The 25,618-nt window shown below is 46.4% G+C and overlaps 1 protein-coding gene across 1 annotated transcript in view; it reads right to left on the reverse strand.

Annotated features, from left to right (window-relative positions):
- GYS2 (glycogen synthase 2) overlaps positions 1-25,618 on the reverse strand; it is a 498,387-nt gene that overhangs the window by 15,187 nt on the left and 457,582 nt on the right. The window contains exon 15 of the mRNA XM_069228538.1: positions 4,961-5,041. Coding sequence (XP_069084639.1) covers positions 4,961-5,041 — 81 coding nt within the window. The remainder of the gene's footprint in view (positions 1-4,960; positions 5,042-25,618) is intronic.

Here is a 25,618-nt window from a genome sequence, read left to right on the forward strand (position 1 = left end):
GGTAAAAAGCTGTCACCGCTGTCAACTGTCACCATTCAATCTCGACGCACGGAGGTGGAGACTGGACAGGTTCAGGTGGATAACCGTCCCTTGTTGCTGCGACAGAAGATCCTCCCGAAGGGGCAGTCTGATCGGAGGATTGATGGCCATGCTCAATAGCTCAGAATACAAGAGTCTTCGTGCCCAGTTCGGAACCACCAGGATTACGTGGGCCCGGTCTTGCCTGATCTTCTTCAGAACTCTGGGCAGAAGTGGTAGTGACGAAAAGCATTGCTGAGCGAGTGCCGCCTTGGAAACTCCAACATCCAAAATATCAGACATTGCACGTTCTCTGCGGAGGCGACCAGATCTAACCAAGGATCTCCCCACTGCTGAAAGAAAGCATGCGCCACCTCTGGATGGAGATGTCATTTGTGATCAACTATGCATCGATGGCTGAGTTTGTCTGCTCTTACGTTGAGAGAGCCCGCTAGATGTTGAACCACTAGAGAAATGCCCCGGCGTTCCAGCCATGTCCAGAAGCGAAGAGCCTTGTGACAAAGGGTCCACGACCTCACTCCGCCCTACTTGTTGCAGTACCACATGGCGGAGGTGTTGTCAGAGAACACCTGAACCACTTTCCCTTTGAGAGAGGGAAAGGAATGATTTCAATGCAAGTTGAATTGCCCGGAGCTCCAAAAGTTTGATGTGGAGCCCGGACTCCACCATTGACCAGAGGCCTCTGATCTTCAATTCTCCCATGTGGCCGCTCCATCCCAGGAGTGACGCATCTGTCACTACTGCGAGATCTGGTTGGGGAAGGAAGAGGGATCTGCCGTTGACCCAATATGGATGCGACAACCACCTCCGAGAGCTGAACCATGTCGGAGATATTACTCTGATGCTGTGCCCACAGGAACTTCAGGTCCCACTGCAGAGCCCGCATCTGCCATCTGGCATGTTGGACCAGCAGGATGTAGGAGGCCAAGAGGCCCAGCAGCCTCAGAGTCATTCTCACCAAAATCCAGGACTGAGGCTGAAACATCCTCTGGGCCCGAAGGCACAGAGGGTGGGTCTATCTGCCCAAATATGAGGTGCATGGCCTCATAAAGTATCTTAAGTTGGGCAGGGGTGGCACCGGCTCCCGGAAAGTCAGGGAGGCATGGAGTGGACCCAGATGGAGGCTCCGAAGACGGAGGCCTAGAGTGTTGTCTCTCTTCCCACGTCACGTCACGAGATCGACGGGGCGAAGTCGAAGAACATTTGGTCTTCTTCTACTTCTTCTTCTTAACTGAATGTCTTGATGACTTGGACAACGAAGAGTGGTGATGACTCTGTGACCGGTCTCCTGAACTTCCTCTAGAGCAAGACAGGGAACGAGCTGAGTCGAGTGTCGGGCCGCCATGAGCTTTAGGGACCAATCCCTCAAAGCCTTCAGTTTCATGGCCCGACACTCGGAGCACGACTTTGGGTGACAGGAGTCACAGGGCTTGAATGCAGTGTTATGGGACATCCCTCAACATATTCAAAACGAATCAACAAAAATGTCTCAGTTAGTCAAAAAGCCCTTCTCCGGATCTGCGCATAAGTTGGCCTGCGGAAAGAAAAGAACTGACATCAGCGTGCTGGGGTGATGTCTATATACGAGTGCGATGACATCACAGTGACCACGACGCCAACAACGCCCGCGGAGTGACCGACACCACCTAATGGCACGCAGGGGTACTGCTCGAAGAAAAATCTCCGGATCCAGTCTGATGCCTGTGGGAAATTCTACGGCAAAGAATCTGCAACTAGAAGTCTCTATCAGATATATAAATGCATATCAGCTGGTATATCCTTAAATGAAAAGCACTAAAGGCCTGGGAAAATGGTCTAGAAGCCAAATGGCTAAATAAAATCAAGATAAGGTACTTAGGTTCCATTACAAAAAAATCTGACTGCACTTTAAGTCTATTCAGAATACCACAAACTAACCACTGGTATGATAAAATCCTTTAATTTTAGGGTTCTCTCAGAGATCATCCCACACGCTCTGATCCCTCCTCCTCTGACTGCAGGTTGTTCTATAATACCCCATCCTCTGAGCCAGAACCAAGCAAAATAATTGCTGATTTCTTCATCATCAAATTCACGAACATAAGCACCAAACTTGTGGCGAATTCTAAACCTGTTGCTTATTTAAATGCATCGAACTCTTTTCAAATCCATGCTACCATAATTTTACTAAGCCCCAACCTTACAAGGTTCCCTCTTCCAGTAGCTCCTGCTATCCTGCTGTGCTAAATGAGCGGTCTTCAGATCCGACCAGCAATGCAGAAGATGCCCTGTGTTAAGTCGTGTGAAATGTCCTTTTGCATTTACCGGACATGTTTAAAAGCTTATTAAAACCTAGAGGCTTACATTCACGGATCGTTTGCTTGTGCCTGACCTGCCAAGCCCCATTTAGCAATGGGCTGGGTTACTGCAGCTTGTGTGCAATGCAGTATTCCACAGAACAATGCTACTTTACTGAATGTATTTAATGAGCCAGCAAGTATGTGAAAACCAAAGGTTTCAATTACATAGGTAAACTAAACCTGAAGCTATAGCGTGTATCCTATGTACTAAGTGCACGAGAGAAAACGGAATGCTGCAGTGCTATTTACTCATAGTTTGTGAAGGTAGCTACCCTTTCGACTGTGAAGCTGTGCAGTCTGTGTGGGGGCAGGTTTCATATGACATGAGGGTGCAGTAAAGCGGGCAGCTCAGCGTGCAATAAAACGCACAAGCTCTTTGTCTTATATGTGAGGCTGAACTTGTGCACAGATCCCTTTACTCCAGTGGATTAGGATTGCACTTGCTCAATGACTCTAAACCACACTTACTCAAGATTGGTTTATTTTATTAGGGCAAGGCACGCGACCAAAGACAGGGCCTTACAGATACGAGCACCAGTGCCTTAAGGGGGACGGTGAGAGGAGAAGCGGTGTCAAATATAAGATATTTAGGGAAGTGTAAATGGTGTGAAATGATTTCCCAGCTTCAACTGCAATGAATTGACAGCCTAATTTAACTCCCATGTTTCATGGCTTTTCACAACTACGGGCGTAGCTTAGTCAGTGAGAGTTGTGGGATGTGAAGCCCAAACATTATCAACTGAAAAAGCAGCGGGCTGCAGGGCGAATGGGCGAGATGGCGAAGGTTTGGGATGAACTGTGCCCTTGAGATGCAGGGTCAGTACTGATTTGCATTAGATGGGTGTCTGGGGCTAATTGTGAGTTTAGCAGACAAGTACTGGATTGCAACAGTGATGGAGTCTGCCAAACTCAAAGTCTGCCTGTCCAATTCTAAGTCACGCGGACCACAAATTTTACACTAACAGAGTAAAATGTACTTTGTTGTGCGTAAAACGTCCTCCAGTGGCCCGACATAGTAAGTGCCATCACTGCCAGATATACACAGACATAGCAGGCCCAACTTAGTACCCCCAGGCTCAACTTCTGAGACAAAGAAGGCATATATTTAGGGGTGTCACACCCCAAACACTATCACTAAAACTACGCCCCTGTTCACAATAGCCACAATGTGTGAACCCGAATGGCCACATTCTCATCATCACCCTACTTATCTGTGCCACTTTCATTTGTAACAGAAATGGATGATGGACGGAATGCTGAAGATTGTCAGACATTCACCACTGTCACACATCTGGGTTAAATACATCATTTTTTTGCTCACCATGCCACAACAGTTTGGACCCAGCCATAATGAAATCAGTCCTCATGGAAACAGTCCAGCCCAAACTGCCAGGCCAGGTCCTCCCTAGACCGGAAATAAGCATCCTGAGACTGGTTTTGGGCTTTCACCCCTCATCAGCCAGGCTATCCTGAATCCAGTGGCTGAACATGCGCTTTATACACTAGGGCTTCTTGGCGTAAACAACAAATGTTTATTGTTATACAAATAAATGGTACTCATTTTATTGACCTCAAAAGGATGGAAGGCTGAGTGGAGCCACTGGACCCAGTAAAATTTAAACCTGAAACCATAAGGCAAACACAGATTTCAGGAGGAGATGCTTTAACCGACTGCACCACCAGAGATGGCTTGCCCAGACGTTTTGGCTTTTGCAATTTTTGCTTTATTATTTTCATGCACATCAAATTCCTGTTAGATTTTGTTTAGAGAAGTGCAAAGAAATATATATATGTTCCAAACAGAATCCACACTGTTGCAGCAGGCAGGCTCATACAAATGCTCGTTTCCTTTGTACTGATTTCTGAAACAATGAGTACAGGTGTTAGCAGCTACTTCGGAGTAGTGGTAGCCGCAGTTAAGTGGGGCTGAGCAACGTTTCAGTGAAAACTTTGTTGACCCCCTAAGCAAGGTATTTTTATCAGATTGGTAAGGGGACCCCCCTTCCCAAATAAATAACCCACGTTATAACTGCGGGGCTTTAGGAGGTGACACTGGTCACATTTTTGATCAGCCTATTTGCAGTGTAAGCAAGCTTTGCCTAGCACTGCAATCAAGATCAAGTTGTGATCTGGGACTAGTTTCAGTCGTCTTTCATTAGATGGGTTATCATAATTTGTCTCTTTTGCCGCCACATGGAACAAACTTTCTCAGATCTATGTAGTCATGGAAACTTGAACACGCCTATTCAAATACTACTCTGTGACAGATTTTTCAATGTCTCTCTCATGCTTGGTCTCTTGTTGTCCCATCTTCATCCTCCTTTTGCTCATAGCCCCCGTTTTCTTGTCCATTGCTAGCTCTCAATTTTTCTCTTCTTGCTTACTCTCTCCTCTACCCTTCCCTTTTTGTGATGCTGTGTTTCTCTAAAGAGGAGCATTCAGAATCCATGTTGTTTCGTAAGGATATCACTCTCCTGTTAAATTGTATCTTTTGTGAAGTGCTATGCTACTGGGTTGCCCTAAGCTGTGCTATAATAAATCTCTAAGTTAAGTGATAACAAAAGAATAAGAAGTAAACTCACTTTGGGGGGTGCATTTGGTTCCATCCCAAACTTTTCTGGAAATGCTCTGCTTAGAGTGAGATGCCGGGCATGCTTGTAGAACTAATGCAGAAAGAAAAATAAAGGTGTTAGAAAGAGGAAATATTATTATAGGTCAACTTTAATTTAAATAAAAGATGTGTTTCAAAACCCAGTTGCCTATACATCCGTTGAAAACACTTTGTACAGCACATCCATGTTTTCTTTTGTAGTCCATATGTGCGTGCAATATCGTTCATGTCCCTTTCTTAACAGCTTTTTTTAGGAACATGAGCTATCACTACTTGACACATCTTTTCAGAGATGTTTTAGAAATCAACTTAAATGTAATAAACAAAAACAGTGAAAACACCACACAAAAGATACCACACCTGGATAGACAAATAGAACTTCATTTAATTTTAAAGACCTAGACCAAAATGACAAAAATCCAATAAGCAGAACTTGAGTTATGAATTTTAAAAGAATAAACTTCAGAAAAGCTCTTAGAAGCAAAAAGCAACCAATCGGGGCTTTCTCGCCTTGCCGGAACGTGTCAAAGTCAAAGGTTCAGCTCGACGTTTGGAGTGTAGGCCAGATACAAGCACCCAGTTGGGTCCGCTCAACCAAAGTATCTTAAATCCTAGGATGGGAGCATTGCACTGAAGATGTGTTGATTTTCCCCAAGTAGTCGAGGAAATGCGTTGAAGTTCCCCACGCAATGGTGATTACATTTCGTAGCCAAGATGTGATGGAGTTCGGGTACGGGTGTTAGCTGCATCAATGTTGAGGTGATGCGCTGATCCAATATGTGGAGGGACTGCGATGCAGAGTACAGCATCTAGACTGTCATTGACAAAGATGCAGGGACCTTGCGCCAAGTGAAACACTGCAATACTGGCTCCGAAAGCAATGACCCGGTTTTATCCATGCAATGGCAGAGATGCACTGGTTCTGTTCACACACTGGTGGAGATGCAATGGTTCTTCTGGAGCAACAGCTGAAGATCTACCTCTAAGGGACCAGGACTAGGGTGGCCCCACTTGGCAGGTTAGGCTCACAGGTGGAAGAGTTGGGTTGGCTGTAAGTATTTTATGTCACCCAGACTTTAGATCAGGAGACCATTCAGCTGGCCCTTGGAATCACTGTAGGTTCTGGGTTGGAGAGTAGCAGGTCCAGTCCTTCTCACCCAGGCAGGAGGGCAGAAGGTCAGCACAGCCAGGCAGCAGTTCTTCCAGAGCAGAAGTCCAGCAGATTGGAAGTCCTTGTAGCAGCACAATCCTTCTTCCTGGCAGGCTATCCACAGGTCCAGACGTGTACTGAAGTGATAGGGTATGGGGTCCAGGTCTTACACCCAGTGGTGCCTTTGATGTGTGGGAGACTTCAAAGAAGTCTTTGAAGTGCGCATAGGTCCGCCCTTACTAACCTGTCTCCAGACTCACCACAGGTGGGTATGCAGCCCTTTGTGTTGGGGAAGGACACAGCCTAATCAGATGTGTGAGGCTATGGCCAGCAAATCCCTCCCATCCTGTCAGGGTGGCAAGCAGGGCCCATCAAGTCACACCTAAACTCCATTGTGTGTGGTGGTCTAGAGGGAATACACAAAGCCCAGCTGTCACCCACCCCATACAAGTGATCAGAGACAGACTGCAGGCACACAGGGCTAAGAGCAGGAAAATGTAATGTTTCTAAAAGTGCCATTTGCAAAATTGTAACAATAAATCTGACTTTACCATTAAAGATGATTTATTGTTTTAATTTCATAGGTACTAAACATGACAGATCTACTTCCTCTCAATCAGGAATTACAGTAAAAAACAAATTTGGGAGTGTTTCTCTACCAGGAATGCAAAACTGAATGGCACATGTCCTACCTTTTATTACATAGCACCCTGCCCTATGGGCAACCCATGGCCTACTTTAGGAGTGACATATGAAGTATAAGGGGAGTTTAAGGTGTTGGCAAAGGGTATTAAAAGCCAAGTCGACATGGCAGTGTGACACTGCCTTCAGACTGTAATGGCAGGCCTTGGACATGTTTAAAGGGTTATTTAGGTGGGTGGCACAATCAGTGCTGCATGCCCACTAGCAGCATTTCATTTTTCAGGCTCTGGGCACATATAGTGCACCTCCGTAGGGACTTATAAGTAGATTAAATATGCCAATTAGGTATATATCAATCAAACCATTTTTAGAGAAGGGAGTACAAGCTGGTTAGCAGTGGAAAAGTGCACAGAGGACTAAGGCAAACAAAAAAACGAATTCAGCAAAAATGGAGGCAAGTAGACAAAAATTTTGGTGGAGGACCACCTAACGCTGTCAGTTGTAACAATGGTGATCTAATCAATGCTAAATACTAACTTTCAAGGACAGATCCCATCAAAAGAGTGCCATGTGGGGCCAGAAACACTGATCAACATCAGTGGAAGAGCCCATGGAGTAAAGTTTCCCTGTGCCAGGTTTGCAAGAGCTCATAGGTTTGTATCAGTCCAGTGGCAATCAGGATCTGCCAGGGCCCGAATCTCAACGACCCATTAGTAACAGGACTCTAGTTCATCTTTTCCTGGGTCTAAAATGCATATCAGTTCCATGGCTACTAGGGGCAGGTATACCAATGCCATGTCCTGACGCTAAACATAACTGCATCAAGATACTGAGATCATCCAGTCTTCAGAGTGGACACAGGAAAAGAAGGAACAGGAAGAGAGGTGCAGAGGGGCATTGCAGAGAAGGATACCCGCCAAAAGAAAACAAAGGGGAATATTTGGAGATTAAAAATTCGTATGTTTTGCCAATCTGAAAAAAGTCTGCAAATGTTCTTACTTAGAAGCTCGCACTGTGGCTATTTGTAAACGTAGAGTGCTTTCCTCTCTACTGGCTTCCTCAACGGAATAAATTATATGTATTCATGTTTTGGATTGCATACAAATGAATCTATTTGATATTAGAATACATTCCTGTCCTTTTACACATCTGCGGCTCATAATTGATTTGCATTACATAGTTAAATTCGAACTTTCTCATTTCTTGTTGCAAAACAAGAACAACAAAAATTGTTCATCTTGTCTAAATGGCCACTATTTATATATTAGCTAGATAGGGTACTCTCAATACGAGTCGCCAATATGATGACTTATTATGTGCGTATATTGTCCTCAGGTAAGTGTAGCCAAGACAGATTACATTATAATGTATATCTCAGGCTTTCTATCCCGAATATATATTTTCATGATATCTAATTTCAGAATAAGGTAGGAGCAAATTCCTGTTTGACTTTGTAATACACGCAAATATGGGTCAGATACGCCTAAAGTGGGAAAGATTTAGCCTAGCATCAACTAATTAGATTGAATGTGAAGATAATAAATGACTGGTAGACGCAAAATGTTTGTGTCTTCTAACTGATATGAATGGACTCTGAATAGCATTTTTCTATAATGCAAACTTTAAACATTAGAAGCTGTTTATAGAGATTGCTCTCTGTAAGAAACTAGGGCCCATATTTATACGTTTTTAGCGCCGCATTTGGGTCATTTTTTTACGCAAAAGAGGAGCAACTTTCAAAATACAACTGTATTTTGTAAGTTTGCGCCGCTTTTGCGTTAAAAAGCGGCACAAATGCGGCGCTAAAAAAGTATAAATATGGGCCTAGGTTATTATTGGAGAGGGGTGGGAGCCCCAGTCGAGTTATAAACACAATACTTGTCAGGGTGAACCACAAAAGTCACTAAGAACACCTGTGCTTAGCTCTCTGGTAGCTCAGCAGAAAGGCACTGAAGGTTAATTTAGAAGCAATTTGCAAACTATTTCTACAACTCTCAAGCAGCAATAATGTGAATACACAACAGAGGAAAAATCCCAAAACAAATTAGAAAACAGAGTTAATTGTAATAAATAAAATGACATACAAATGACAAAAATCCAATAAGTAGAACCAGAATGATCAATGCTTAAAGTTCTAGGTGAAAATAGTGCTAAAAAGGACAAAGCAACACCCTCGGGCATGTGGTTGTGCTGGACTGGGTCAAAGCCACCTGTTCATACAAATCACAATGAGCACGGTTCAGGTATTGGGACCAGGTTTGTTCCAGTGAAGAGTTTAACTTCTCTGAGTTCAGGTCGACCCTGGAGCCACAGCTGAGGCTTTGCATCGGTCGGGTTCGTGAGGGAATTGTTGGTCGATTGAGGAGCAGGTCATCACTGGATTTCATGTTCATGAGAGACGTGGACAGTCGCTGTTTGGCACAAAGAGCAGGTTCGAATTGGTGCGAGATGCAGCGACCATTTCTGATGAAGGAGCCAGCTTACTGTTCTCACTGTTAAACTCCAAATTTTGGAATTCTCACCTAGAGTTCAGTTTGGTTCCAGGGCCTGGCGGGGATCAGGACTCACTCCAACAGTGACCAACAATAGGGTTCAGGTGGTGCTTGCTGCATCGCTGTAGCTCAAGTATCCTTCCATAATCTACTCAGAAGTTGTATTTAGTGAAGCTTTCCTGCATGTGTTTTTCCCATCTCCTGCATGGGGTTAGCGTTTTAGTTCCCACCAGTCATTTTGAATGAGGTTTTCCTACTCGCCATTTCCCCGCTTCCTGTGTGGGCTTAGAGCTCTTGTCTTTTTCAGCACTCCTTCTGGAAGCCATACCATGTGAGGTCTTTGTAAATGCAGTCCTTCACTGGCACCTTCACTTCCTGGTTTTGGATTTGTGGCACCCAAGCTGAAGAGCCAAGCAGACGAGGCGTGCAGGAAAAGGGATTTCTCTGTTCCTTATAAGAGCACTTACGTGGACGAGACGCTCTGTGCCTTGGGCAATAGGGATTTCCGACCTTATGAGCATTTTTGTAATTTAGTAGTGGTTGAGACCCCACTGGCCGCTCATTGAGGGAGGGGTTCCCAGGCTTATGCCTTGCATTAATGCTTCCCTGGTGCACTTACTCTGTGAAGACATGCATATGTTTAGGAAATAAACTTTGGGGATGTATAGTGATGAGTGATTTGAATGCCTTTCAATGTTTCGTTTGCTTCCAGAGAGAGTCCCTCATTTTAAGGTTATTTGTACTTATGTTATTCTGACAGCATACTGAGACCCCTACACAAAGTACACTGGCAGAGTACACTGGGCAGTGCCATGTTTTGGCTTTAGAGGTGTTGGTTACACGGTACATGGAGTGGATGTCAAACGGTGTAACACTAGCTTGCTTATATGTCCACACTTCATTCTGCTTTCCTGTGCAAGCACACTCACCTTCCCTGACCCTAACCCTGCTTCCTCAGATTTTATGTGGGCTTCTACCACAGGACAACTTTTTTCTTTTTTTCTTTTTCTTTTCTCTTTTTTCTTCTCTTCATATTCCTTCTCTATGCTCCTTTGTTTCCCCTATCCTCTACCTCTGGGATTGATTCCCTAAAATCAGTAAGTGTGGTATCTTTTCATTTCCCACAGAAAGAAATGTGAATGGGATTCCTTTCAGGAACTTTGACCCTGATTTGTTATGGTTTGGTAAGACTTGTTCTTCTAGATCTCCACAATTAGTTTGTATAGTTTTGTTTGTTGAGACAGGTCTTATTTTCAGTTACCCTTACTCATAGGTGTCTACTTTTACTTTACTTTGTCCCGATGATGACCCTGGAGGATTCACCCTAATAAGGGGTAGAAACGTTGACTTGTTTTCCTGTCTGGCCTTTTAGCCTGTTGTTGGATACAGGACACTTATAGTGTATTGTTTTGGGTTTCAAACCCTGCATTCAGTATTCTGCGGAGGATTGGGCATCTGGTAAATTGTTTATAAATTTTGTATATAATATTTTACACTTTTTCACTGACTATCTCTTTTTCCTTTTTCTCCTGAGAAATACAAATTGACAGCATTTGTAATAGTGTGTATGTTATTCTTTTCTTGAAAGGTAAGAATTGACATACATGATAGGTCAATATATTTTCCATGTCTTGCCGTTACAGTTTTGTCTAACTAATTATTTCCTGGTAGAACATTTTGTGTGAATGATGATAATACCCTTCTTCTGGGGATTACAGGGTGCCCATTTGTGTTTGGTCTATGAGCAGTGTGGGCCTACCTTATCGGAGACTGATACATATTAAAAAGGAAGGTTTAAACCTCACAAAAGGTTTATTTTGCTAGGTCGAAAAGGCAGCTTCAAACTGCACATCAGCGATACTTGAGTGGGTGCACAATAAGTACTGCAACTATCTTGCAGAATTCAATTTACAGGATCTGGGTACATGTAGTACCATATAGTAGGGTTCTGTCAATAGATAAAATTTATCTCTTAGGTCTTTACCAATTTTATCATGTTTAGAATGGAGAGCGCACACACTAAATGCCAACAAAAACGGGTCAGGCAAAGGAAAGCAAAGATCTGGGGTGACCCTGCAGAAAGGCCAGGCCCAACACTCATTATACATTACCTTGAGGAAACCTGTAAGAGTGAAAGTGTTATGTTTTATTTGTAGCTTTGAGGGGCACTGGCAAACTAATGTGTTGTTAGATTGAACAAAAAATAATAGGTTTGTATCGTGTTGCTATAGAAACACATGCTCAGCATACACCAGTCATATTGTGTTGCGATCAGACATTTGAAAGTTGTTTTTCTTCAAATAAATCTTCCGAGTCACAAGGTATATAGTGACTCCTCCCTTAGTTGGTAACGTGCATGGGCACCAACTCCATGTTAGTTTGTTTTTTCACTCCATTGGGTTCAGACATGCTCAGCTGGGGCTGCAAGTTTGACAAGTTTCTAATCTTCTGTTCGGCCCAGCCGGTCAATTCCTCGACTCCGATATCTGGAAGAAACTTTATAACCTTTTGTAATGTGTCCTAAATGAATTGAAGAAAGCTATGGTTTGTACCATGGAATATGTTTGGAGTGAGTACAGCCACATTTTACACTTTGCATTGCACTGTAGGGTAAAGTACAGATAGCATGACTGGAGACAAGCATACCCAGATGTAGAAGAACCAGTGTGGGACAAAGGCTTACTCTTACAATACAGAACAGTCAAAGCAGTATCTGTGCCCTTCTCTTTTCTACAAAGGGAAGCATATAGTGATCAGAGCAAACATAAATGATAAACATGTGTTTTAATGTATATTTGAAAGACAGTAGTGTGGGTTGCGGTGAGTTCAACTGCAATGGCTCTGAAATGGAGAATCTCTAGTCTCCTCCCTACCATGAACATCCTTTAGAGGTAGCATATGCGACCCCTGGATTGTCCATTGCGACCAATAGCACTGTTGTGGCAACCCCAAGACTGACAGGATAAAAAGCAGAGGCAAGAACAAAGGGTAACAGGGTCCTAATGAACCTCGTTTACATTGTGCAACTCACAAAGTCACCAAACATACAGGCTTTCCATTTTCGACAAATTCTGCCTTGAAACATACGTTTCAGTTAAGGATTTCATTTCCAATGCTGCTCACAGTGAAGCCATGCTGAAGGCAGGGCTCAGCGAATTGGGAATGACCAATCAGGGGGAAGGAGAAGGCACAAAGCCCCACTTGCAAGAAGAGTGTGGTTCAGGGATGTGTATTGTTGTACAAGTGCATATGCAGGACATCTCATCTGGGGCTAGCAAAAAAGAGCAGGAGGTTCTACCGGCCAACTTAACTATCTGAACACCACAACACCTTCTGTGAACAGTAAGTCTTTGAGTTAACAAACATGGCAGGAAGGGTGCCACAGAAACAAGTCACCTGTGCATTTCAATGAACAATGATCAGCAAAATAAATGAACATTGAAATACAGGTTTTAGTTATGCAGGCCAGATTGCTGAGGTTCTTGTATGGAAATCTGTCAAGTCTTCTGCTGCGTTCAAAACGTACTTTTTAGGTTAGTGCCATATGCACTTCAAATCAAGGTTACTGTGCTCAGTGTTCTACTGTATTTTCTGGCACACTCAAGAATTTTTACATGGACACAAAAAGCTACCAGTGGGCCATCATGTTGTATTGTATATGACACCATGATCCAGTCTTGTTTTTTATTTTTAACTCAATAGCACTTTTCATTCAGGGACTTAAAATCTTCGTTTTGACAAATTATTCATGTGGTGTAAAAATTACAGCATGAACGTTGTTCAATAAAAGGCAAGGACTGCTTGAAGGAAGATGCCTCTTGGCAACCTTGCACATCTTTCCCTTCACTGTTGCCCTTAGTGTCAGGACATAATTTAGGGGTCACTAGAGGTCAAAGCTGTGACCCCCGGCTTACCCCTTGTGACACCTAGTAATGCCTTTGTGACTCTGGCCTCAAAGGTGGCAAAATCAGAGCCAAAAACACAGGGGCGGCTCCACATTCCTTATTTTCTTCCCATTTTTCATTATACTTTTAGTGAATAATATTGTATTATTCAGTATTAGTGTAATCAAAAATTGGAGCACGCTTAGTTGGAACAGGACCTTCGGTGGCAGCTGTGATGGGCAAAACTGGTTTTATATGTATGTTGTGTGCACACTTGCAGTGAGAGTGTGTTTATGTATGCGAATGTGTGAATGTGAGTCACTGACAGATAATGAGTGAGATTGTGTGAGATTGAGTGACTGTGAATGAGTGAGAAAGATTAAGTGTAAATGCAAGTGAGTTAGAACGAATGTGTCAGGGGATGTAAGAGAGTATGAGTGAGAATAAGTGTGAGTGAGACAATGAGTGTGAGTGGGTGATGTGAGTGGGAGTGAGAATATGATCTTACGTGTTTAGGTTTGTCATTGGCCTTGACTTATTGAAGATAACTATTGTCCAGGCAAAATACTGGTGCTGGTATATTTCAGGGAATTCTTAGCATGAAAGTCAGATATGACAAAAGATTGGCACACTGTGGATACGTGTTGCCATAAAGAGCACTAAAGGTAAAATACTAGGTACTGGCATAAAAGAGCTAATTCATTGCCTATAGGACACCCATGAAAAAATACTAACATGCCTGAGAATTTTTTTGGCATATGTTATGTTATATTGATTTGCATAACGCACTGATCACCCGAGAGGGTATCCAGGTGCTTGAGCAGATGTGTAGGCTTGTGGTCCCCATGCTTATATGAAGAGCCAGGTCTTCAGCTTCTTGCGGAACTCAAGAAGTGAGAAGGAGGATCTGATGTGTTGATGGAGGTCATTACAGGTCTTGGATGTGATGAAGGAGAATGAGTTACCTCCAGTTTTGCTTTTGCAGATGCAGGGAATGTGCGAAAGTGAGAGTGAGGCACAATGCAGGTGTCTGGTGGGTTGGTAAAAGTGAATGCAGCTGTTCAGGTATTCTGGTCCTGTGTTGTGTAGGACTTTGTATGTGAGTGTTTGAAAAGTTTGGAATGAACTGCACTTGTAAATGGGGAACCAATGAAGCTTCCTGAGGTTCAATTTAATGTGGATAGGGCAAGGGAGGTCGAGTAAGAGTCTTGCAGTGGTGTTCTGGGTGATTTGGACTCTGTGTAGGAGTTGTTCGGAGATTCTGGCATAGAGAGGTTTGTCGTAATCCAGACTACTGGTGCCAAGTGTTTGCATGACAATCTTTCTGCTGTTCACTAGTGGCAAAATGCTGGTACTAGTGCTAGCACAAGGGAACCAGTTCTTGGCATAACAGTGGAACACCTGGCTTATGGGAGGGTGGCAACTATGACAAGATGATTGCCAACAGGCTGGCGGTAAGTAACGCCAAATTATGACCATGGCGGTGATAACTTCCATAGACAGACAATATACCACACCAACCGCCAGGGCAGAAACAACACTCAGCATGGCAGTAGCTGTCAACAGCCAGGAGAAAGACAAAGTAACGCCCACCATATCATGACACATGAATCTGCCACCTTTTCCAGGGCGGTACCAACGTCATCAAAAGCCTGGTGGAAACAGAACTCAGAAGTGAAAGGTCTCACCATCGGAGATACAGGGAAGAACAACGCTGCCATGGAACCCGAACTGCAAGTCTTCCCGATGACCTTCTACGTTATGCTCCACCGGTGAGTACAGCCACCTAGCACACAAGGGAGGGAGGGAGGGAGGAAAATTAGAGTGACACACACACGCACAACACACACCATTCACACAACCAGCTGTAAATGTAAACCAATGGCACACAACACACAGAAGAATAACACAAAGACCAGAAAATGTATTAGCATAGCAAAACCCACCACACAAACCAAATATATACAAATGTTCACAAAGGCCCAATGCCCAGTCCAAAGTCATAAGGGCACACAAGGCCACAGGGCACAGTCCAAGGCCCAACTTCTATTCTGACATTATCTGGAGAGAACACCGCAAGAGCATCAGTTTGCAAGTGGGCAGGCACCTCAGAGAGATAGGGGGCACCTCTGCGGAATAAAGGAAATTCCCCACTGGTTATGGAGGGGGCTCCATGCCCATTTGTCTTTGCTGGGTAGTGCAAGGTCACAGTCTCTCAGGTGGGGAACATGCCCACTGGTTCTGGAGGGGCTCCATGCCCATTTGTCTTTGCTGGGGAGTGAAGGTCACAGTCTCCTAGTTGGGGAACATGCCCACTGGTTCAGGAGGGTGCTTCATGGCCATTTGTCTTTGCTGGCGAGTGCAAGACCACAGTCTCTCAGGTGGGGAACATGCCCACTGGTTTTGGAGGGGGCTTTATGCCCATTTGCCTTTGCTGGGAAGTGCAAGTCACAGTCCCTGAGCTGGGGAACATGCCCACTGGTTCTGGAGGGGGCTCCATGCCCATTTGTCTTTGCTGGGGAGTGCAAACCACAGTCTCTGAGCTGGGGAACATGCCCACCGGTTCAGGAGGGGGCCCCATGCCCATTTGTCTTTGCTGGGCGCACAAGGCCACAGACTCTCAGGTGCGGAACATGCCCACTGGTTCTGGAGGGGGATCCATGCCCATTTGTCTTTGCTGGGGAGTGCAAGGTCACAGTCTCTCAGGTGGAGAACATGCCCGCTGGTTCTGGAGGGGGATCCATGCCTTTTTGTTTTGCTGGGGAGTGCAAGGTCACTGTCTCTGAGCTGGGGAACATGCCCATTGGTTCTGGAGGGGGCTCCATGCCCATTTGTCTTTGCTGGGGAGAGCAAGACCCCAGTCTCTCAGGTGGGGAACATGCCCACTGGTTCTGGAGGGGGCCCCTTGTGCAGCAGTCCCTGGAGGGTGGCCTACATGTCCTCCGCTGGCGGTGATAGCTGCACTGCCTCAGCTGGTGGTGAGGGCTGCTCTGTGGCAACAGGTGATGGTGCCTCCTGGCCTACCTCTGCTGGCGGTGAGGGCTCCGTGACCACAGGTGATGGCGGTGGTAATGGTGCTTTCAACCTCCCAGCCTCTGATGGAGTTGAGGGCTTCATTCCCTCCATGGCAGGAGGTGCGGGTACCTTCCCTTTCCCGGCTGTCGGTGTTGTGGGCTCCTTCCTGGCTGTAGGTATTGTGGGCTCCTTCCCCTTTCTGGGTGTTTGAGTGGAATCCCTCACAGTCCTGCCACCGTGACTAGGAGGTGAATCCACTGTCCCCGTGAACTGTTTAGCTGAGGTGCTGGCCTGGCTGGTTGGCACTATGGTTCTATGGGCAGGACGGGGGAGAGGGAGGAAAGAGGTCAAGTTGGGCAAGGAAAAGCTTCTTACGGATGGTGGGGAGGGAGGCGGGATGGGGTGGAGGTTGAGAGAGCAGTTGTTGGAGGTGTACATCTGCTGGACTTGGCTGAAGGTGCATGGGCAGTGTGTGTGGATGCCTGTTGGGTGTCTGAGTGCTTGCGTTTGTGTCCTTTAGTGGGGGGGACAGACACGGTGGGAGAGGACACAGGGGACAAGTGGATGGATGTTGTGGAGGTGTCTGCTAGTGAGGTGTGTGTGCTGCTTGGTGTGATGATGCTGGTGGTGGATGTTGAGGCAGTGCATGCAGGTGTGAGTGTGGATGTGACTGGTAGGGACCTGGAGGAGGGGGAGACAGTGGATGTAGTTGCATCTGCAACTGTATGGTGTTTGCGTGAGTGCTTGTGGGATGAAGTGTGGTGCTTGTGCCTGCCTGTGCCACTCTTGGGTGTTGTCTTGTGTGCATGCTCGTCTGCATGTGTGCCTGGGATGGGTTGGGGTTGATGGGAATGGGACTGGGAAACGGTAGTTGGAGGGGGGACAATGGCTGCCATCAGAGAGGAGGCCAGAGCCTGAATCAATCTCTGTTGTACCTGCAGCTGGGGTGGTCACAGAGGTGTCCGCCACTATCGGAGGAGATATCGGAGTCTGTGTTGTCTCCTCCAGTCTCTGCCGTAGTGCTCTCCTTGCCCTCCGTCCCACTGGTTCCTTCAGCGTCGGTGGACTCTGCCTCCTGGGTCCTGTGGGATGCAGCTCCCTCTGTCGCTGGCGCCCCTGCTCATCCGCCAGATGATGCTAATGCACACAAGGACAGGATGACAAAACAAGAAAGGGGGGGAGACAAAGAATACACTTGGTCAATGACTGCATCAATACCACTATTTGCTTGCACATCACCATCACACTCAGGCAACAGGCTTAAGCACTATGCATTGCACTACCAGTGATATGGTTAGTCACTAAGGCAAGATGAGGACCCACAATGCTCTGGCTGAAATAGACTGCTAACAAGCTAGGTTACCTATATTTGCCACGCACCCATTACCCTTCAGTTGACCCACGCTGCAATGTCTGGTCCGGGATTGGGGAACACACATCCACCACCCGGATACCACCCCACCAGCCAAAATATGTATTGATACCCACTGTACTCACCCCCTTGTGGCTGCCGTGATTCCCTCAAGTGCCCATCCAACTCAGGTTAGGCCACCGCCAGTATGCGGGCCATAAGGGGGGTCAGGGTCCGATGGACACCCCTTCCTCGTTGGGAGACCCTCCCCAGCTGGGCCTCCACGGTCTTCCGTGCCCAGCATCTCAGGTCCTCCCACTGTTTCTGACAGTGGGTGCTCCGCCTGCCATAGACCTCCATGGTCCATACGTCCTTGGCGATGGCACGCCATATTCCCTTCATTTGATGGGCGCTGACCTGCAGAGGCAATACAGACAGTAGAATACCATTGGACAAACAGTCCAGTCTGTCACACAAATGGCCCACCATACCCATTTCCATCACCATTGGCACACACATAGCCCAGCCCAGCGCACAACATGTACACTGCCACTAGACATTCCTCTCACCCCACCACCCCCTTACTCGATGCTTGCACACACATCTCCATGCATCCTTCCCACATGCATTGTGCCAAAAGTGTACTCACCTGTTGGTCTGAAGGCCCATACAGATGTATGTACTGGGGTAGGACCCCATCCACTAGTCACTCCAACTCCTCCGAAGTGAAGGCTGGGGCCCTTTCCCCGGTCACACGGGCCATGGTAGGTTCCAGACACAGGTCACAGCAGCACATGCATTGTAGGTGTTCTGTTGAAGGTCAGTAAGCAAGTGAGGAATCAGACAGAAAATGGTGGTCACGTCCTCGGTGGTGCAAGACTGCCTTCCACCATAATGCCCAACATCGGCTGAATTACCTCACTTCCACCTGTCCCTCCATAAAGGACAGGAGGTCGCCATTTCAGGGGGGAAACAGGCCTATTGACAATTAGTGCGTCACAGAATAGATTGGCACATACTTCACCATTTACACTGTCCCAATACATAAGTGCACCATGTGGAGTGCAGTTGTGGTTTTGTTGTTCCAATTGTGACAGCCTACTCACTCTTGTGTCCCTTAGATACCTACAGCTGCGGATGAATAGGAGGTGGAGACATACCTCCGTGTACAGACTTTTGATGGACTTGGCTACACTGGATGCCAGCCACATAATACTCACCTATAGACTGGAGAGGGCCACAATCACAGAGCTGTGTGCCCAGTTGGAGCCTGGCCTGATATCAGCTATCCGTCATCCCACTGGGATCCCTCCCTCTTGTGTAAGTTCTATCAGTGCTCCATTTCCTGGCAACTGGTTCTTTCCAAGTGACAGTGGGCTTGGCAGCAAGAATGTCACAGCCAATGTTTTCTTTTGTGCTGGCAAGAGTTTTGTCTGCCCTGGTAAAACACATGTGCAGCTACATAGCTTTCCCCCAGGTGGGAGATTTGGCCACTGTGAAGGCCGGATTCTATGCAATGGGACACATCCCCAATATTATTGGTGCAATTGACAGGACACATATTGCATTTGCCCCCCCCCCCGCCAGAATAAACAGGCGTTCAGGAATCGTGAGAGTTTCCACTCAATGAATATGCAGTTGGTGTGCCTAGCGGACCAGTACATCTCCCACGTCAATGCTAAGTATCCTGGGCTGGTGCATGATGCCTTTGTTCTGAGGAATAGCAGCATCCCAAATGTGATGGCCCAACTACAGAGGCACAGGGTGTGTCTAATAGGTGAGCCTTGGTCCCCACCCGATGTATGTTAGTGTATGCCTATGGTGCCAACCCCATAGGATTGTGTGTGGCTAAATGTTGTCTTTCAATACTTGCAGGTGACTCTGGATACCCAAACCTATCGTGGCTGTTGACCCCTGTGAGGAATGCCAGGACAAGGGCTGAAGAATGTTATAATGAGGCACATGGGTGAACCAGACGAATCATCGAGAGGACCTTCGACCTCCTGAAGGCCAGGTTCAGGTGCCTCCATCTGACAGGTGGATCCCTGTGCTACTCACCCGAGAAGGTCTGCCAGATAGTAGTGGCATGCTGCATGTTGCACAACCTGGCCCTCAGACACCATGTACCTTTTCTGCAGGAGGAGGAGACTGGAGATGCCCCTATGGCAGCAGTAGATCCTGCTGACAGTGAGGATGAGGAGGCTGAGGATGAGTACAACGGAAGACAAGTTATCCATCAGTACTTCCAATGACACACAGATGAGACAGAGCAGATTAACATTTCTATGACTATTGGTGTATTCTGTGTGGCTGTGGCATGATGGCATTCACTTCCTTTTACCTCTACTTACTGTCACCTATGATTTGTCATTTTAGGATGTTGGTGATATAACAACTGTGTACTGATGTGCTGACTACAGCCAGCTACAGGTCATTATGTCTATGCTCTCACAATGTACATTACATTTGCAATGGATGTAACTGTTTCCAAGAATACACATTTTCAACACATGACATACAAGTAGTCGAGTTGTGCCCAAGGGTGTTTATTGTAGTGCTAAGAAATTGAGGGGAAAGTGTAATGGAATGGGGTGATGATGGAGGAAAGTCCAGGGTATAGTTCCAGTCTTTTTGTAGCACAGGTCCAGTGTCCAAGGGGCCACAGGAAGGGGAGCAACAGCAGTTCAAAGTGGACAAGGTGACAGGGTGGGACACAAGGGGGACAATCAGGAGAGTCTCATTTCCTGGCGGTGGTCTCGGCAAGTGTCTCAAGCTTCTGTCTGGGTCGCAGGGAACGGTTGTGGGGTGGTTCACCTTCTGCAGGGGAGGGATGCTGGTGGCCTGTGGGTTCTGTGGTGGGGTCTCCTGCCCACTAGCGGCAGCGGAAGTGGAGGGCTGGTCAATGGACTGTCTAGTGGTAGGGGCCCACTGGTGTGCTGATGCCTCCCTCATGATGTTAGCCATGTCTGCCAACACCCCTGCTATGGAAATCAGGGTGGTGTTAATGGCCTGCAAGTCCTCCCTGATCACCTGATACTGTCCTTCCTGCACCTTCCTGTTCTCCTGCACATTGTCTAGGATCTGGCCCATTGTGTCCTGGGAATGTTGGTAGGCTCCCAGGATCTCGGAGAGTGCCTCCTGGAGAGTCGGTTCCTTGCTCCTGTCCTCCCCTTGGTGTACAGCAGTCCTCTCAGTGTCCCTGTTGACCTGTGCCTCTGTCCCCTGAATGGTGTGCCCACTGCCACTGACCCCCAGGTCCCTGATTGTCTTGGGGGCGAGGTATGGCCTGGGGTCATTGTACAGGTGGGCACACTGCTGATTGACGTGTTCTGGGGACGCTGGGTGGGTGCTGTGGTGTTGAATCCTGATGGGGGAGGCTCTGTGGTGGTCTGTGAGTGGGCTTGGGTGACCGGCTGTCCAGTGTTCCCTGATGGGCCAGGTAGGTCATCTAGATCCAGAAGTCCAGAGTTACTGTCATCACTGGGGGCATCTTCTGTTGGGGGACTGGATAGTCATGGCACGCCTCTCCACTGACATTGGCTGGGGTACCTGTGGGGATGTAAGTGATGTATTATGCTTCATGTGTATGATATAGGGTACATCCATGGCTTCCCCTCTATGGTTGCTGTTTCCCTGCCACCTTTTGTTTGTGTATGGTGATGTATTGTGGGATTGTTAGTTTCCCTATGCTGTGCATGCTTTGGTGATGGGTGTCCATGCAGGGCTGGGAAGGGTGTCCACGCATTAGTATTGCATGCAGGGGTTGGCATTGGGGTTAGTCATATGTGTAGGTGCAGTGCGTGGAATGGAGTGGAGTGATGGGAGTGAGGGTGTGAGATGGCATACAGGTATGGTGGGGTGATAGGTAGTAAATGTTGACTTACCAGTGTCCAGTCCTCCGGCTACTCTTGCGAGTCCCTCAGGATGCAGTAATGCCAGTACTTGCTCCTCCCTTGCTGTGAGCTTTGGGGGAGGATGTAGGGGTCCACTGCTAGTCCTCTGTATGGCGAGCTGGTGCCTTCCTGCAATGGAACGTACCTTCCCCCGTGTTGTCCCTTGTTCTTTGGTGCTTTCCCACAGCGTTCACCCTGCCTACGATTCTCCGCCATAGCTCCATCTTCCTTCAAATGGAAATCTGCTGTACCTGTGCTCCAAACAGCTGTGGCTCTACCCTGACAATTTCCTCCACCATGACCCTTAACTCTTCCTCAGTGAAACGGGGGTGCCTTTGTGGTGCCTTGGGTGTTGTATGTTATGTGTTAGTGAGAGTGTGTTGAGTGATGCGGTGGGGTGTGTGTTGTGGGGTGCGTAACGGATGTATGGGTGTCAGTGGTGTGTGTGTAGTTGTCTCTGTGATGTCGGTGGCTAACTCTTGCAGTCTTTTGGTGTTGGCAAAGGGTTGTGGGTAATGTGGGGGGGTGTTTTATAGTGGTGTGGGTGTGGTGTGTGTATGAATGTCAAGTGGGTGTTTTTAGTATTGGCCAATGTAGTGTTGTTTTGTTTGTGGGTGTCCATGCTGAGCGCAGCGGTATGTACTGCCAATGGTTTAGCGCCACTGAATGTCCGCCATGGTAATTCATGCGTCATAATGTGGTGGGAGTTGCTTGTTGGCATAATTGTATGGGTAGTGATACCAACACTTTAGCACTGACCTTTGGGCTGGCGGATTTGTGTGTGGGTGTGAGATGGCATTCAGGTATGGGGGTGATAGGTAGTAAATGTTGACTTACTAGTGTCCAGTCCTCAGGCTACTCCAGCAAGTCCCTCAGGATGCAGTAATGCCAGTACTTGCCACTCCCATGCTGTGAGCTGTGGGGAGGAGGTGGGGGTCCACCGCTAGTCCTCTGTTTGGCGAGCTGGTGCCTTGCTGCAATTGAGCATATCTTCCCCCATAGGTCATCCCACCTCTTCCTGATGTCGTCCCTTGTTCTTGGGTGCTGTCCCACGGCGTTCACCCTGTCTACGATAATCCGCCATAGCTCTATCTTCCTTGCAATGGAAATCTGCTGTACCTGTGCTCCAAACAGCTGTGTCTCTACCCTGACTATTTCCTCCACCATGACCTTTAACTCCTCCTCAGTGAAACGGGGGTGCCTTTGTGGTGCCATGGGTGTTGTATGTTGTGTGTTGGTGAGAGTGTGTTGAGTGATGTGGTGGGGTGTGTGATGTGGGGTGCGTGACGGATGTATGGTGTCATTAGTGTGTGTGTAGTCTTCTCTGTGATGTCTGGCTAAATCTTGCAGTCTTTTGGTGTTGGCAAAGGGTTGTGGGTAATGTGGGTGTGTGTTTTATAGTGGTGTGGGTGTGTGAGTGTGGTGTATGTATGAATGTCAGTTGTGTGTTTTTAGTATTGGCCAATTTAGTGTTGTTTTGTTTGTGGGTGTCCATTCTGTCTATTCTTAGTGAGGCGGTATATACCACCAATGGTTTAGCGCCATTGAATGTCTGCCGTGGTGATTCATGTGTCATAATGTGTTGGCCGTTGTTTTGTTGGCGTAACAGTATGGGTGTTGATACTGACACTTTAGCACTGACCTTTGGGCTGGCGGATTTGTGTGTGTGGCAGTATTCTGTCGGATTGGTGTGTGTGTGTGTCATAATATGGATAACGGATATCTGCCACCGCAGCGATATATTGGCGGCAGTCAGCGTGGTGGTAAGCAGCATTTATCGCCAATGTCATAATGAGGGCCTTAATGTTATTTTTGGCATAAAGGGGTCACCCACAGTAAAATGCTGGCCCTATCATGATAGAGGTAAATTTTGATATATGGGGTGCACCCATAGTACATTTCGAAACAAATTGGGTCAACTCTTGGGGAATGTCAGGTTTCATTGGCTTGGCAAACCATGAAAGGATTTGATCATTTAATAAGTGCTCTTATGGCATTTTAGCTAATTTATGTGAAAATGAGCTTTACAATGCACTATATCATCCATTCTTCAGATTTGTTTTCTCTGGGTAACAAACCCCCTGGAAGAGGCCCTGCTTACTATCTTTGTTTGCTCACTACACTTCAGGGGCTTTCACAGAGCAAGTCAGCACACTAATTTAGGTGGTGTCTAAAAGAAACATTTGTCTGTAATGCTACTCTAATAAATATGCATTTATTGCAGAACTTCAGTGATGTCATTTGTTGGAATCTTAGGGTCATTTGACATGCTTTCTTGGGACAATTCAGGGTCAAAGATGATATGATATCACTGCCTGAAATATCATTGAGGTCAAAGGGTATGTGATGTCACTTGCACTATCCCTATCATTTTGGGGAATTGACGCCAATGATCGCTACATAGTTTGTGACGTGGCAGTGTTCTCCCGACCAGTGTGTAACTCCTACAGAACTGCTCAGCATTCCAGGTACACTGAGGTTCTATAGCACAGACATTCATCACCAAGGTAAAAAAATACAAGCGAAGCAGCTTTGCATGATTTATCTGAATTTCGTGAGGTTATCAACGCCATTGCTGAATCTTTTAAAGTGGCATACGTGGACGTCAGCCGCAGGAAATGCTAAGAGATCATGTCAACCACATTGGCACATTTACTTCGTCTTTATGGTTCCAAGGTTCACAAGCATCACAAAGTGGGTAAGGAAAACACTGTGCTGCTTGGTCACTCAAATAAAAACACTACTGTAATTAAGGCAAAAACGTTTCAATATCACTTGCGTTCTGCGCAAGAGACAAGGAAACCACCCGAAGTTGTGCCTCAGTGTCACCCTGCCATTAGTGCATTTGGTAATAATGGTATAAATTAAAGCCCTGATACAGCAGGCCATCTGGCGCGCGCTCAAATGTTTGTTTTGTAGGGGCGCGCGCAAAGCGCTCCGTCCCATGTTGTAATCTCTCTTTGGGCTTCAAACCACGCCCATGTCACATCAGTCTCTTTCATTGGTTCATGGGCTTGCCTTTTCAAATCTGCTTGCTTTCATTAGTGAAAGGCGTGCATACGTCATGCCTTTTCCGGTGTTTAGCCCTCCTCAGGCACACCGACCAACTACTGAAAATATACGAGGCTCGCTGTTTTCCGTCCGGTTTATGGTCTACTTTTTCTCTTTTTTCGCAGTGCAATCTCGCTGGGCTGCAGTTGAGCGCTTTGCATGACATCGACCCTGTTACATAGGTAATTGCACTTTTGCCGGTTACGTAGATAATTGCACTTTTGCCGGTTACATGGATAAATGCACTTTTGCGGATATGTTTCACTACGAGCAAACTTTTACATCCCTTTGTGTGTCTGCTTTGCGCTGATGGCGGCCTTCGGCTCGCTTATGTGAAACTTTTACTTTTCAGTTTATATGGCAAGAAAAGTCCAGTTAGTTATATGAAACTGTTTTACTTTTCAATCTCAATTCTTGTGGCAAGAAAACTCCCGTTAGTAGTTTACAATGCTAATTGATCTAGCTCGAGCAAACGCGGGACCCATTGCATTGCAAATGCTTGTTACTTACAGTGATCTCATTAATTCTGACAAACTGCTTCCAGTGGGAACTAAACAGGGGCTAAAACTGCTCGGACCTCCGAGAAGTTCCCGTTGGAATGAGAGTTTCCCAAATCAATCATTTGACTGCCACCTTCTGGTCATGCATCAGTACTGTTCGGTTGGTTTAGTTTGGTTAAAGTTTGAAGCGAGCAGATATTGTCATGGGTTGCACCATCATGTAATTACTTCTAAACCTTGGTAGATATATATCTGCAACTCGTGCCTCCCCCCCCCACCACTAATGTTCCTATTACACGCATTATGCTGGTTGAGGACTAGTCACTGCCACATTCTGAAAAGTTTAAACTCCCCGACAGAGACATCTCTCCAAACACAAATGCCGTGCACAAGAGCTATCTAGCCATATTAACAGAGATGTAATCATTGTAAACTAGTGCTGGAAATGGAAAGCATTTCCTCCGAGAACCCATACATTGGGGGTTAAGGTATGACAGCGGTAAGGCAATGGAGTCACGGGGGGCATGAAAAGCGAAGTCAGTCAACTTTTACATTTATTTTTTAAATACACTGCTGCAAAGAAGTTGGCAGGGAGGCCAAACTTGACAGTAAATCTGTTCGGGGTTACTTAGTTGTTTTAAAAAAATATAT

Source organism: Pleurodeles waltl, chromosome 4_1 (assembly GCF_031143425.1).
Source record: "Pleurodeles waltl isolate 20211129_DDA chromosome 4_1, aPleWal1.hap1.20221129, whole genome shotgun sequence".
Classification (NCBI taxonomy): Eukaryota; Metazoa; Chordata; class Amphibia; order Caudata; family Salamandridae; genus Pleurodeles; species Pleurodeles waltl.